The 16,090-nt window shown below is 43.4% G+C and overlaps 1 protein-coding gene across 2 annotated transcripts in view; it reads left to right on the forward strand.

Annotated features, from left to right (window-relative positions):
- LOC119176449 (DENN domain-containing protein 11) overlaps positions 1 to 16,090 on the forward strand; it is a 48,279-nt gene that overhangs the window by 26,450 nt on the left and 5,739 nt on the right. Inside the window, exons 5-8 of one of the 2 annotated variants that reach the window (XM_075877699.1) lie at positions 13,579 to 13,717; positions 13,784 to 13,909; positions 13,990 to 14,140; positions 14,213 to 14,275. In XM_075877699.1, coding sequence (XP_075733814.1) covers positions 13,579 to 13,717; positions 13,784 to 13,909; positions 13,990 to 14,140; positions 14,213 to 14,275 — 479 coding nt within the window. The remainder of the gene's footprint in view (positions 1 to 13,578; positions 13,718 to 13,783; positions 13,910 to 13,989; positions 14,141 to 14,212; positions 14,276 to 16,090) is intronic. The other variant, XM_037427730.2, reaches the window with a different exon arrangement.

Below are 16,090 nucleotides of genomic sequence, written 5' to 3' on the forward strand. Positions count from 1 at the left end.
CTAAGCGTAGCAAAGTGCAGAAAGATGCTGACATGAGAAGGAGAATGCTGACATGAAATGCTGACATGAGAAGGAGAAAAAGGACAGGTGCTGTCTTGTGTTCTCTAGCGCCTGTGCCGAGTTGCTCTTTTCATGTCATCTTTTTGCGCTGCTTTTATCATGATCATTCAGCTAGCCCAGTTTTGCACTACACTTTGAAGTTCATAACTTTTGCCCTATTACTATTTAAACCCTGTCTCTATTTAAATGTGCTTCTACCTAAAAATAAATAAAAAAAATAATGAAATGTGCACAAGCCTAGTTTTTAATTATAAAAAATGTGCTAGTTTGGTTATGACAAAAATGCTTAGTTTAACATGGAAGTGTTTATGCTGAGGTCCACCATGGTTTTGCCAACGTATTTCTGTCACTTATATGGCATTGTAAAATATATACTAACAAATTGCAAAGGAAAAAGAAATAAGAAGAAAAAGTTCTGTTGCTGGGCGCCAAACCTACGACCTCTCACTCCGCAGCACATGGTGCGAACCCACTGGGCCACACATTATGCAGTGTGCTAATTTCAAGCTATTTATATACACTATATTTATATCATTTGGTAGTCCTGAGAGCTCTGCAACTTTAGTGCATTTTCATCATCAGTAGCGAGATGGCGCGAAGTGCGCACATTGGGCCCGCTTTATAGGTTGTCACTCCTCACATTTCGATGCACGAGCGGGGGTGGTGAATCGCGCGTGTGTGCTTATTCTTTCTGAAGGTATTACAAAACAGAAGAAAGTATACAGAAAGAGAACCCACAGTTAAATAGCTGTAGCAGGACCTCTTGTTATCAATTACAGAACAAAATTAAATACGCATTGGTAGTGAACAGAGATATATACGAAACTTGCATATTGCTTGAAATGATAAAGATGCATGTGGTAGCGTAAGATTTCTTTGCATAATACGAACGAGAAAAAAAATACACTGAAAGGATAGAGATTACAAAGAATGAATGAAAAGGCAAATCAAAAAGTTCAAGTTCACTAAAATAAAGAATCAGTTGTATTTACAAAGAAACCAAATAAGCTTTTAATAATTGTTGGTATGATGACTGTGAAGATGAAGATTTTAAAACAACTGGTAGACAATTCATAGTTTGACGCTTGCAAAACCGACAGTTAGTTTTTCGTAGTTGCTTCGTGATTCAGAAGTAAAATGTTATTTTTGAAAAATGACCTAGTATTATTTGGATTGCCAAAACTGTTTGGACCAATGACATAAAGTAATTGCTGATTCTTGAGCATGCGATAAATGACAATGCCGTAATGGTAGGAAATGAGCTTATTTAATGTAAGCAGATTTAACTCGGTGAAAATGGATGTAACATGAGCATTGTAAGGAGCCGAAGTGATAATGCGAACAGCATTATTTCGGATGTGTTGCAAAGGGGCTATATGGCAGTGATATGTGAGGCCCCATGATTCTATAAAATAATTTACATGACTGAAGATAAAAGCATTTTATAATGTCAAAAGAGTGTCCCTTTGAAAGTAGTGTCTCGCCTTTAAGAGGACCCTGACGCCGTATGCGGTTTTCTTCTTTAAGAAGTTGATGTGAATGTTAAATTTCAAAAATGAATAAAGTTGAATACATATTAAATGAACATTCATTAGATGCTGGTATGTAGTGGGATCCTATGTACAGTGGAACAATATCAGATCGAGGTTTACTGTGTGAGCTAAAAACCATATATTTTGTCTTTTGTGGCTTCATCAGCAATTTGTTTTTTCTATACCAACAAATGATATTATTTAGCTCATTGTTCAATCTGTCTGTCAATGCATTTATGTCGTGATCAGAGGTAAAAACAGTGGTATCATCTACATACAGATGACATGTAGTAGAAGTGAGACAGTTCAAAAAATCATTTATATGTATGAGAAATAACAATGGTCTGAGTATGGACCCCTGCGGAACAACAGTGTTAATTATTTGCGTGTTAGACAGTAGTCCTGAAATGCAAACCTGTTGTTGTCGATTGCATAGCTGCGCAGAAGCTCCAACGATTGTCCTGTTATGCCATAAGCATTGAGTTTAAAAAAGGGAACGCTGTGATTTAAAGAATCAAATGCTTTTAAATTATTGATAAAAATAGATCCCACATATCTGCCTCAGTCAATTTCTGCTTTGATATTATCAGTGAGTGGGATTAAAGCTAAATCGGTAGAATACCCACAACGAAAACTAAATTGTCTTGGCGTTAATAGTTTAAACTTGTCCAAAAAGTTAGAAAGCCCTTTTTTATTCAGTTTTTCAACTTTTCTAAAACAGGGCATAGTAGATATAGGCCTGTAGTTTGCTGACAAATTCATGTCTCCTTTTTTATACACTGGAATCATTTTTGATCTCTTCATGTCGTTAGGAAACACTGAAGCTTTAAAAATTTACAATGTGACAGAACGCTTCGCTTATGTTGTCAACAATATACTTGATATGATGGCAACATATGGAATCTAAACCAGGACTACAGTTTTTAAGATTCATGATTGTATGACGAACTTAGATTAGGTCAGTTGGGAAAAGATAAAATTATTGTGGCATCAGGCGTGATATGACGGTGTTGTTAACACCAGGAATATCGGGAACAGAAGCAAAAATGTTGTTGAACGAGCATGCAATATCGGTAAGGTTAGTATGTATACGATCTTTTTCTTGAATTTTCGTCACGCATTTCCTAGTACTATTTTTATTCAGAAATGTATTATCTGCCATTGTTTTCGGGAATCATGCCCAGTTTTAACTATCAAACTTTCATAGTAAGTTTTCTTTGCTCATTTGATTAGATGTGTTACCAAACAGCAACAACTTCTTGTAGCAAACCTTAAGTGATTGGTTAAATGGCCGATTTTTATATTTGCGATATAGGTTTTCTTTTTGACGTATGCTTTTTAATAAACCTGATGTAATCCAGGGATTTGAGGGAGAAGCGAAATGTTTGCGGCACTTAACCACCCTTGTAGATGAGGATATAAAGTCTTTAATTAGGTCAATGAGTTTTTTTGTAAGAAGTTGCAGCATCATTCAATGCTGTAACGAGTGACCAGTCTGATCTGGTGGCTAGCTTTTTGTAACGATCTTTATCAAGTACTGATTTGGTGTACATAGTTTCGGAGGCATGATTAAAGCATTGAAAACTCAACACAATTGGAGAATGATCTGTTATATTGCTTCTGACAATAAAACCTTCTGGGGGATAAAGCAGGTTTGTTAGCGCATGATCAATGAGAGAGCTTGAATTAGTAGCATTTATAGTGGGTAGATGAAGTAACGATTCGACTCCGTACCCATGGCATATGTTAACGTACTCTCTACTGTAACAACTACATTCATCCAGAATATTGATAATTATATCTCCAACTAGGACAATATTCTTGTTTTCACTTGAAACAGTATGCAGTGTATTGTCAAGAGCATGGCAAAATGTGGTCACGCTGGGACCTGGTGATCGGTAGATGCAGCCAAAAATAAGGCTTTCTTTCACCGGTATCAAACGATGACTTATTTATTTCAATCCACACTGTTTCGCAGTCTGGCAGGTCAGGGTTTAAGTCTAATCTGCGTATATACTTAATATCTCGAGAAATGAAGATAGCAGCACCGCCATGGCTGGAGGATACCCGATGACAGTATTTCGGAGCATACGATGGAAATAAAACAAGTTTTTATCTTTATCGCTTATCCATGCTTCTCTAACACACACAAGTGAAAATGGGATGGGAAACAATGATAAAAACAGGTAAAATGTACAGGTGATAAGAACAGGTCAACGGTGTCTTTTTAAACTTTTTAAATCAAGAACAAAATATTTTTACCCTTGATTAGTGAAGATTTTCAGATCACCCTCGTCTCTGATGCGAAAAACCTGCTGTCTGCGTTTTTCCTTGCCTTAATTAGGCAGTCGTCTGTCTATAGGAACTGCCAACAATTTTATTTTTTCAGTGACAGAGCCTTCGCAAACAGGTTCTTGTTTTCCTGTGTCAGATGGTCGTTGACATTTGTAGGCCTAGATTCTACTCCACGGAAACCAATGTCGTGAGTCTGAAGGCGCGCTTTTCGTGCCTTTCTGATAAGCTCTGCTTTCTTAGCCCTCGAAGTGAATCTTGCAATCAGGTTCTTCGCATCAGAAGCAGAGAGAACTCTATGAGCATTGTCTACGTCGTCCTTCAACACAGGGCAATCAGTTTTATTTCCAACAGCTTGAAGAATTTCGACACAATCTTCACCTTGAGTACAGGGCATGCCCTTCAGTTCAATGTTGTTTTTGCGAGAGTATTGCTCAAGCTCATGAACTCTCTTTTCTAGAGCAGCGTTTTGATTTGCTAGAGACAAGTTCGTACTTTTCAGTTTCTCGTTTTCGGATTTCAGACCCTCAACAGTTTCAATTAGGTACGTCAGGCTCACCTGGAATTCATTCATGTTTTTCTTAAAGGCTTCAGTGTACATTTGATGTTCTGTGGACAGCTTCAGTTTAACGCTCTCAAGAACTTGTTCTACTAGGCTAGGCAGTCTTCCCTACAAAATTTTGTCAAGCGCGTCAAGACGTTTTGCGAACTCAACATTCGAGGGCATGATAAATAAAAGACTACCACTTTCCTAGTGGTAGCAGTTGCAATATACAATAACTAAACAAAAACAAAATTTACTCCCACCTGTGCAGGGAACAGAGAAGCTTAGAAATGTGCTTGTTCGCAGTTGCAACCGCCGCCACTACTGTCGATGCTCCAGACGAGATGCCTTCTTTAGAGGGGCGGAAGAAAACCGCACTGCCGTTTCGTCGCACAGCAGACTACGATCAGGCTTGAGTCCGCTGGGGCATGCGCTGTAGACTACCTCGAGGTGAAGTGGCACTGGATAAGTGCTTGCAATATATGTGAAGGGAACAGAGAAGCTTAGAAACTTGCTCCTTCGCAGTTGCAACCGCCGCCACTACTGTCGATGCTCCAGACGAGATGCCTCTTTTATAAGGGCGGAGGAAGACCGCACTGCCGTTTCTTCGCACAGCAGACTGCGATCATGCTTGAGTCCGCTGGGGCATGCATTGTAGACCACCTCGAGGTGATGTGGCACTGGATCAGCACTTGCGATATCTGTGCAGGGAACAGAGAAGCTTAAAAACGTGCTTGTTTGCAGTTCCAATCACCGCCACTACAATCACATTATCTTGTGATTCGGGAAAGCACAAAGGTCACTTTGCTCGCTACTGCTTCCGCATTCATGAAAGGCGCATGCTGCTCACACACAATTATATAAGAATCGTGACAGTTGTATGCACTCGCCCTGTGTATACTTGTGCGTCTGTTTCATGCTTCTTTCTGCTTGAGCAGCATGCTGTAAGTGTCGAGCTGCGACACTTGTTAGTCCCCTCTCGTCTTGTGTATGCTCATTTCGCCCGTGCTTTCTGCTTGAGCTGCACACTCCAAGTTTCAAAGTGCTTGCCATTCTTTGCATGGCATTACAATTTGTTACTGTACTATTCATTCCGTTGCCCTTGTGGCGAAAGAATGCACAATAAATGCTCAACTGCCTCTTTGAAGACACATTTCACTTTTGTGTTATATCAATTCCTAGACAAAGGGATTCCCCATGTTTTTATTTGTACATACTATTCTATTCACAATCGTATGACAAACTCACCATTTGCTTCAACTCTTGAATTCACTGTTCACCAGTCTCTAGATTTTTCTCATCAAACTTTTTTTTTTTTTCTCCAAAGTAAAGCTTTTCCCCTTGCTCCTCTCCTCTGAAATGTATCACTAATAATATAGTTGATGCTGAAACACATAATACAATTCCATATTGTGGAATAATTCTAGGATTATTCCACATTATGGAATAATTGTGTATATTTGGTATAATTGCAGTTATACCAAATATACAGGCAGTAAAATTTTTGAGACACTCTCTAGAAAAAGCACAATGTTATATGGCAATGAGACTATGCTAAGAATTGATATTGAAACAAGTTTGTAATATGTCTATTCATCATGCCTTGCTGTTCCAACATTATCAGTGATGAAAGTGCTGCTCCAATTGCTCCAAACTGCTCCAAAAGAAAATTGCTGCTTCGTGCTGCTCCAAACAGTAATTTATGTTAGTAATTTCTTCAAAGCTGCTCTGAAATGACGCTGAGAGAATGAGAATGATGGAACTTTTGCTGTTTGACCGACTCATAAATCCTAAATAAACTGAAAAGAATTTGTGTACCATATCATCCCAGTGTGCTTCTAGTGCACAGCATTATCTACTGTGATCTCATTTGCGTGACAAGAAATGGCATATTAAGCTCATATGGCTGTTTTTTCCTCAGCTAGACATGCAGGCTAATGTCGTGAAATGTAAAAATTAGCAGGATTGCCTTTATCTCATGCCGATTATCTACTGCTTATTTGGCAACAGTTACATGGGACTGTGGTTACTTCTACAATTGGCATTCAGCTTTTTTGGTATGGTAGATTTCACTTCACTTCACTTTATTACCTTAAAGACCCCCTAGAGGGGGTATTACATAAGTGGTGGGAAATATACAATAAATGTAATACATATGCAGGATGGGTATAAGTATGAATAGGGGTAACCAATACAGAAATAAAAGAATACATATGCAGGATCAGTATACATATTGTAAGATGGTGTCGAGTACACTCAAGACTCTCCTTTATCGACTCGAGTATGTGCCCCACAACCTAAACTTGACTGGTGATGATGAGTATGTACAGATGAAAAGATGGGACGCATAAATAATGCTCACACTTATTTTCCCCGCGCACTTGAGCGGCCGGCCCGGCCAAGACTTAGGCGGGAAAGGTACGGAGAACAAAGGGTTTAAGACGTGAAACATGGACTATCTCGGAGGCACGGTAATGACGGTCCGAGGAACCCTCGACGGGAGTGACAAGGTAATTGACAGGAGATGTTCGTTCACAAACAACGTAAGGTCCTAGAAAGTGTGACTGAAACTTTTCACACAATCCGGGTGTGCGAACAGGCGTCCAAAGTAGTACTTCATTTCCAGGACGGAAGGTGACGTCTCGACGAAAGCTGTCATAGCGTTGCTTGCGGTCTTGTTGACTGGCCTCCGTGTTGATTTGAGCACGTTGCCGTGCCTCAGCGAGCCTGGAGAGGAAATGTTCTGGCGTAGTCGTCGACGTTTTTGTCATTACATTGAAGAAAGAGGCGTCAATGGTGAATGTCGGCGCACGACCATAGACGAGGAAGAAAGGTGAATACCCGGTGGTTCGTTGAACAGCGGTGTTGTGTGCAAATGTTACGAAAGGCAAAATTTTGTCCCAAGTATCGTGGTTCAGTCCGATGTACATGGATATCATGTCGATTAGAGTCCGGTGGAATCGCCCAGTCAGCCCATTTGTCTGCAGGTGGTAAGCGGATGTGGTCTTCTGAACTGTTCCACAAGTTTTTAGGATTTCGTCGAGAATTGTTGACAGGAAGGCCTTGCCTCGATCACTCAGCAATGCGCGAGGTGCACCATGACGCAACACAATGGCTTCTAAAAAGAAGGCGGCAACGTCTGAGGTAGAGCTAGTGCGTAGAGGAGCGGTCTCTGCGTATCGTGTGAGGTGGTCGACAGCTGTGACGATCCAGCGGTAGCCTGCTGGCGTTACGGGAAGTGGCCCGATGAGGTCTATTCCGACGACAAAAGGTGTATCGGGACATGGAATGGGTTGTAATAAGCCAGCAGGAGCTGAAGTTGGTCGTTTCGGGCGTTGATAAAGTGCGCAAGAAGTGACATAATTAGCCACAAAGGTAGAAAGACCAGGCCAGAAGAAACGACTCCTAATGCAGTTGTAGGTCTTTTGAACTCCTAAGTGTCCAGCGGATGGGTCGTCGTGTAATGCTTCGAGAACTTGTTTTCGCAGCGAACGGGGAAGTACTGGCACCCACCGATGTCCATCCGCATTGTAAGTATAGTGCTGCAGGACATTGTTCTCTAGCTTGAACAGCCGTAGCTGACGACGTAGTCTGGCATTAGGTGGAGAAGGCGAGCCATTCAAGTATCCGATGATGCGGTTACAGTAGGAGTCGTCACGTTGGTACGCGGCAAAGTGGGCGCTGCTGTTTAAAGATAGTGACCCAGCAACTGCCAGGGGTGATAACGTAAGTGAAGAGGAAGCTGCTTGATCACCTGAGGGGCATTCGAGGATGCGTGGTTGGAGATGAAAGTGGCAGAGGGCAGCGAGAGAGAGCGTCAGCATCCTGATGCTGTTTGCCGGACCTGTACACAACGTCAAAAGTGTACTCTTGCAAACCCAGTATCCAGCGACCGAGGCGCCCAGACATATTCTTCAGCAAAGACAACCAGCATAGGGCATGGTAGTGGGTAACCATAGTGAAGTGGCGTCCATACAAATAAGGTCGAAATTTCTGGATGCTCCAAACGACAGCGAGACATTCCTGCTCTTTTATCGAGTAGTTCTGCTCCGCAGGTGTTAGTGCGCGGCTGGCATACGCAACTACTCTCTCACGTGAAGTGTCGTCGCGCTGGAGGAGGACAGCACCGATTCCGTGGCCGCTGGCATCTGTGTACAGGAAAGTGGGTGCACTCTCATCGAAGTGACGGAGGACGGGGTCTGATGTCAAAGCACGCTTAAGGGCTTGGAAAGCACACTCGCACTCGTCAGTCCACGTGACGCGGAATCTCTTCCTTTTGCGCTGATTGTTTTTGCATCAGATGACAGCGCAGTGGTACCCAGATTACATTTTATAAGCGGGCGCAGCGTGAACAGGCGCTTTTTGGTATTTTAAACTCCCAGAGCCACTGCATGCTATGCTAGCGAGGCACGCCTTGGCAGTTCGAAACAAGTTATGGCGTTTCTGGGAGTGAGGGTATACCACCAAAGGCGCCTGCGTGCGAGATAGGCGGGCTCTGGTGTATACTCCAATGGCGGCTAAAATGATACCTCCGAGCCAGAGAGTCGGCAAGTCGGTAGTTTGGTCAAAATGAAAACACTCGAGTTGAAATTAGCTGCAGCTAAATGTTTGATGGAGCCCGCGATATTCCCCAACGCAGTCAAATCTGCTAGGAAATGTAGAAGTGGCACGATCTCGTGGCAGCTGTGTAAAAAAATCATCTATGCGTGGCAACGGATATACATCTTTTTTTGTGATCTTATTGAGCGCTCTGTAATCAACACAAAAGCGGACAGAGCCATCCTTTTTCCGGACCAACATCACGGGAGACGACCAGGAGCTGGATGAAGGTCGAATAATATCCCGTTTGAGCATGTCAGCGACATTTTCCGCAATGATTTGTTGTTCCGCCGAAGACAGACGGTATGGGCGGCGGCGTGCAATGGAGCTGCCTTCGGCTTCGATGCTGTGCTCTGCAACGGAGGTGCTGCCCAGAACTTTGCAATGTTCATCAAACGAAAGGCTGTGCTTTTTGAGAAGGTCTAAGAGGTCTCTCTTTTGCTCGGCAGTGAGGTGAGGACTTATGGTGTCATTTAAGGTAACAGTGGTAGCCTTGATATCGGTAGTAGCAGACAAAGGCGGTGATTCTGCGTGAAGGGGAACCAGCGAAAAGGGCTCACTGTCAGCGAAGCAGCTCACAGCAGTGCCCTGGGGCAGCATCACTGGCGAAGAAGTTGGGTTCAAGGCGGTGACCAATGCTTTACCGTCGTAAAACCGGACAAGGCTGGGTGCTATGGTAAGCCCCGCAGGTTTGGAGCGAACTGATGGAGCTGTGAACACGTCACTGTTAACTATAGTATCCGAAGCGATCGTTAGAATTTGTTCATCTCCTGGCGAAATGAAACAATCAGTGGCAGTAACGAAACGGAAGCTGTATGGATCGACATCGGATGAACACTCAGTAGCTGACATTTGAATGACTCGCTGACGACTCGATATGAAAGCTGATGCCGAAGAAAGGAAGTCCCATTCTAAAATTACTGTGTGAGTGCACAAAGGAAGTACAAGAAACTGAATTTGGTGAAGGATGCCATCTATGAAAACGCGGACTGTGCAAACACTTGAAGGCCGAGTAGGGACTCCATCTGCGCAACGAAGGGGAGGACCATCGTAGGGCGTCCTAACTTTTTTCAAGCGGGCACAAAAGTCTGCACGAATTATAGAAAGTGATGCGCCTGTGTCTACCAGTGCCTCTGTCTGTATACCTTCAACATACACCAATAAAACATTCGATGTGCGGTCCGGAGGAGTTTGACACAGTTCGGAAGATGCAGCTTTCCCTCCCGAATCTGCACTGTTTAGTTTTCCAGTTGGTGGTCGGGAATTGAAGTAGAAGGTCGGAGAGGAGAAGAGGAACACCGCATCGGTGAAGGTGAGCGACGACGTGAGAACCGGGAACTTCCAACTGAGACAAAGTCCTGCGGAGACGGCGACCGACGTGTGCTGTTCAGATACAGCCGGCGATAGGGTGGTCCAGTGGCGTTGAAGTCATCCCGTTCAAGGTTATCGTAGCTTCGTCGTTTGTCTTACTGACGGCGTCGGCAAAACCTTGAAATGTGACCACGGATGCCGCAATAGAAGCAAGTCGGCCGCGAACTGCGTCAGGCGTTGTAAGGCTGGGAAGATGGTCGTGGTGCGAGTGAGTTGAGTAAACCATGCACTTCGGGCGCTGGTAGCTGCATTGGGCTTTGCTGGGGTGCAGGTGTTCTAGCAGCAACCTGAGCATACGTTGGCATGGCCACAGGATAGGAGCTCGGGACAGGTGTGCAGTTATCGAGGCCAGGCTTTGGTGGGGCGTAGGTGTCGTTGCAGCAACGTTAGCATAACTTGGAATGGGCATGGGATGTGAACTTGAAACTGGTGTACCAGTCATCAAGGCCAGTTCCTCCCTCGCGACGTCGCGTAAACTAGTAGCGGGTGGCGTTGTTCGGATATCGAGGTGGCGAGGTGAAGCCTGTGCATGAAGTTCCTCGCGGATGATAGAGCGGATCAATGCACGCAGCTCTGTTGTATTATGACTTGAGCTCAGATCAGACATATCAGGTTGTACCCGAGTGGTCTGAAGCTCCTCAAGGCGCTGACAGGTAATGACAACATCGGATACAATCTGGGAATTCTGCACCACAAGCGCATTGAAAGCGACAGTCGCAATGCCTTTTAGCAGGTGGCGCACACGGTCGTTTTCTGCCATATATGTCGATGCGGCGGCAAAGGGCGAGAACATCTTCGATGTAAGAAGTGTAAGACTCACCAGGGTGTTGAAGACATGCACCAAGCCTCTTCTTGGTGATATTCGAGCGCACTGACGGGTTGGCAAAAATCTGGCGAAGCTGACGTGTAAAGGCGGGCCATGTCGGAAAATCTGTAGCGTTGTTGAAAAACCACGGTTTTGCGACGCCGCTCAAGTAGAATGCAACGTGGGTGAGTTTCCTGGTTGTTGATGGCACTCACGAGGTCATACTCCTCGAGCCTGTCTTCAACGTCCTCACCCTGAAGCCCTGCGAACAGCGGATGATCTTTTTGAGGGCTGGTGACCAGGTGAGAAGCGTTTCTTGGCGGTGGGAGCGATAGCGAAGCTGGCTCGCTGGGCTGGTCGGCTTGTGACATTACCGAACCCAGGTCGTTTAAGTGGGGGCATGAACAAAGCTCCAGGGATGTGTTCTAGAAGACGCTGGGGTGTCCGAGAGAGCGAGAGGACGCAGGAACCAGGCAGCACTCTCTACCACTTGTAAGATGGCGTCCAGTACTCTCAAGACTATCCTTTATTGTCTCGAGTATGTGTCCCACAACCTAAACAGGAGTGGTGATGATGAGTATGTACAGATGTAAAGATTGGACGCATAAATAATGCTCACAATATTAACAGGTGTAACACCTTGCAAAAAAAAAAAAAGGACTAAGTAAGAACCAGTAAGACAAAAAGGAACCATGTAATGTATTCAAATTGAAGAGAAACGAGTGACATTTTGTGTAAATGTTGAGTGGCACATTATGGTGGCGAGATCAGTGGAAAGGCCATTCCAGTCGGAAGCTGCACGAAAAAAGAAGGAGGCGGCAAATGTCGTGGTACAGGCACGTGGCCAGCCGACATGAAAGGAACGAGTGGTGCGGTGAGATGTGCGGGCAGGAGGCAAGATATAGGGCGAGTGGCCGAGTTGACTGTGATAGAGCTTGTAGAACAAAATGAGGCTGGCAACTCGGCGAGTTGCCAGCCTCATTCTGCCACAAATACTAGTATTTTAAATTGTAGCTCATTTTGCAGCACATTTTTGACATCCTGCAATTGTTTGCTGTGTGATATTTACATTGATTGCTGTCTGTTGAATATATTTTATAAGAAATATTCGTATTTATGAGATGCTTTGACAATGCTCTGAACTCCAATTAGTGTATGGCAAATTTAATATTTCCTCCCATGACACTGATAGCTGCTTTAAACTAGCATATTTTTCTGCTCCTAAAACACTTATGGCTGCTCTAAAAAGTAAAAAGGCAGTTCCATCATGATCACTGCATTATGCAAACTTCTGGCATTTTCAATGCAGGAAAAAATGCTTGAGGCTTCTGTACTTGGATATAGGTGCATGTTGAAACCCGGGTTGTCAAATTTCCAGAGCCCTCAGCTACGGTATCCCTAATGATCATATCATGGTTTTGTGATGTTAAACCCCACCAATTATTAACATGCAAATTCCTTGCATTCAGTTAGAGAAACACCAGAAAAAGCATGCAAAGACACCAGAATTAGTTTATGGTGCATGATGAGGTAAGCCTGGTTACAGAAGGAAGCTGATTGAGCAGGGCATGTACTAAGAAAGTGGAGGCTACTTGATCTGGTGATTATACTATTTCATAAGTTCGAATTATGCAAGAATAATAAAAAAAAATAAACCTCTGTTACTTTACTAAGCATACTTTGGGTATGCCATGTGTAGACAATGCAGCTCCTGATCCTAGGCTACTAAGATGTGAAAATAAAACAAGCACATGAGGTGGTGCCACTACCCTGCCCATAAATTTTTTTTTTTTCAACATACCTTTGACATTTCAGTAATGCAGCCTATTGCATATTCTGTATTGAAGCCCATGAGTGTGCAACGAACAAAATGTAAAATACACCGGTGTCCACATCGCCAGCTCTCATAGCTCAAGAGTTGCTTTGGGAGTTTAAACATCATGGTTGATTGATTGATATGTGGGGTTTAACGTCTCAAAACCACCATATGATTATGAGAGAGAGACGCCGTAGTGGAGGGCTTCAGAAATTTTGACCACTTGGGGTTCTTTAATGTGCACTGGCACGAGTGCCATTCTGTAGATGTACATATCGTTCTACATATTTTTGCACAAAGGCTTCGCAATGACCTCCAGGCTAATATGTTACTGCTGCTACCCCAAGAAAGCTTGATTAGTGAAATGCTGGTACTACACTTAGGTCTCGTTCATTTCTTACAGCCCTCATTGCTCAGTATGGTAAAAAGGTGTTACGTGCTTCCTTCTGCTCGCTTTGCATACTCAAGAGTTTTAGAATGTTCTTTGATAATGCAATGGAACAGAGTGCGAAATTTGTGAAGAGTGCATATGTTCTTTAATGCTCTTTATTCTCCTTAGATTACGCACCCAGCCGGTTGCTTCTCACAGTTCCTGAATTTCTTCGGGGAGAAAGTATTTCTTTTATGGAAGTTTGCACTGTTGAAAAAAAGGATTCTTTTTTTTTCTCCTCCACCAATTGGTGTGATTTGCTATCGCGGTAAGTGAAGAGTAAAATGTGCTCGTCTTGTAGTAGTAATCTGTACTCCTGGTCTCTCCTTTCTAGTATACTGCACTAGTACTTTGGTTGCTCATGTATACCCAGACTTGGAGACATGTTTGTGTCCACCAAATTTTTATGTCAATGTCACGGATGTGGATGCCCTCACCGAGCAGCTTTCCTATGTGGCCTGTATGCTTTTCCTATTGCACGGTTTTTTTTTTGGAAGCATGTTGTAGAAGAACATATATACACAATCAACTTCGTTTCAGGCACTACTGAGAAAATATTTGAGACAAAGCAAAACCTGTTTGATCTGTTTGTTGACCAGCAAAACTTGAAAGTTCATTCTTCCTTGCATGAAAGGCTGCTGGAATTGAGTGCTGCTGATAAGCTGAAGTACAACCACCTTTTAGAGCTAAGGTAAGTCAACAAGCATTTACATTTATTGATGTACTCTACTCCATGTTCTAATGTCTGTCTTTTCTTCTTCAGATCCAAATGCCAGCCGTTACTAGCAGGGAATTCAGATGCTACAGACGAGTCCTGGTTTACTGGGTATGTTTTTCACACTTACAAAAATGGCCCTAACAACAATATACGAACAAATAAGACAATCGTACAATGGTATATGAACAAATAAGATTATCTTACTAGGTTCGCGGCACTTTTCAATTAGGCATTCTCAATCGCAACAACAAGAATTCTGGTACTATTGTTTACCTTAGGTTAGGTCGAAGCCTTGCCACCAACCTGCCGCAGCTCGATAACTTAGAAATACGGGTGATTTGAATCGCAGTGCAACTATGCAGGATTAAGTCTCCCTTGCCTTAGTGCATAATGTGCCCTAAAGCCATTGTCGTTACCAATACTTGACACATATTTTCTTGAAGAGATTAATCTGGATTGCTAAATGTCAAGCTATTCCATTTCCTCCATTATTAGCCACATTTTTCAGGCTCCACCTACACTTTGCCTATCTGTAAGGCATCATTGTAAAACCACAAATTCTCACAACGAAGTGGCGTGAATGCAATAAACATGCATTTCAGTACTAAGATAAATTAAGCCAGGCCTGCACGAAACACGCAGCACACAGCAAAAGCTGGAAGAGTGTCCTTTTTAGAGCCATTTGTGAGATCTCTTGGGTCAATTACTAGAAGGACACTTGCATGGCATTTACTATGCCAGACATCATAATTTTTGCCAAGTAGGGAAACATCCATGGAATCATTATCCTGCAGAGAAGCAGTATACCCCACAACACATCTTCAAACATTGGAGTTAAACCTGGATATCGTGAAATTGATAAATTCTCGGGAAAATTTGTGATAAGAAAGATTTTGTTATATTCAGGTTTGGCATAAAAATTTGGAAAATAAGAGCAGAATTTGAACAAATGGGAGATTATCCAAAAACTTTTAATGAGCAGCAAAAACTTTGTTATTATTGTGATAGCAATTCTATGGGCATTTGGCGGGTTTTCGCCGTCGTCGCCATGTTTCGTAGGAAGCCTAAATTGATAACATCCCCCTGCGCATCGTAACTTTCACGAGCAGGTAAAATCACAAAAGCGCTGCTGAAGCAGAAATCAAATGAGCTCTGCCACAGTGGTTTAGTGGCTAAGGTACTAGGATGCTGACTCGCAGGTCGTGGGATCAAATCCCGGCTGCGGCGGCTGCATTTTTGATGGAGGTGAAAATGCTGTGGGGCCATGGACTCAGATTTGGGTGCACATTAAAGAACCCCAGGTGGTCGAAATTTCCGGAGATGTCCACTATGGCATCTCTCATAATCATATGGTGGTTTTGGGATATTAAACCCCGCATATCAATCAATCAGAAATCAAATGAGTCGTCACATCTCCATTGCCTGGAAGGCGCACAACATTCCCCGTACGTTAGAACTGCCGTCAACGCTCAAACGGAAAGGAAACTACCCGTCTGGAATGAGCATGAAAAAACGTGAGGGGGAGGGGGGCGCTCGAGTAGCAATAATGAACTTCGATGTTTAGGGTGGTCGCAATCGCTGGAGCAAGTGCTATCTCGACATGTATATCAGTGTGCTTTCAACATGAAGACTGTGTGAAAAGAGCGCTTTTTCTTGAAGCGGCCATATTCGCTCACACCAGTGTTTAGTAGGAGTTCAGCGATAGCGAATCCAAAAGCACTGGCCGCCAGCCTTAGTTCGTATAACATTACAATTTCTTGCTATTGAGTTTATTGGTTAGAATTCAACGTGTTGTCGTGTTGCTGCCAGAGCTAATAGACTAATCGCGAAGGCTACCAGCCAGTGAATTCGCGGCGCGGCGCAAGACAGAAGCGCGTGAGCCGTCTTCACTGTTGTGGCACCTAATCTGAGAACCCGTTGGCA

This window comes from Rhipicephalus microplus, chromosome X (assembly GCF_043290135.1).
Source record: "Rhipicephalus microplus isolate Deutch F79 chromosome X, USDA_Rmic, whole genome shotgun sequence".
NCBI classification, from domain to species: Eukaryota; Metazoa; Arthropoda; class Arachnida; order Ixodida; family Ixodidae; genus Rhipicephalus; species Rhipicephalus microplus.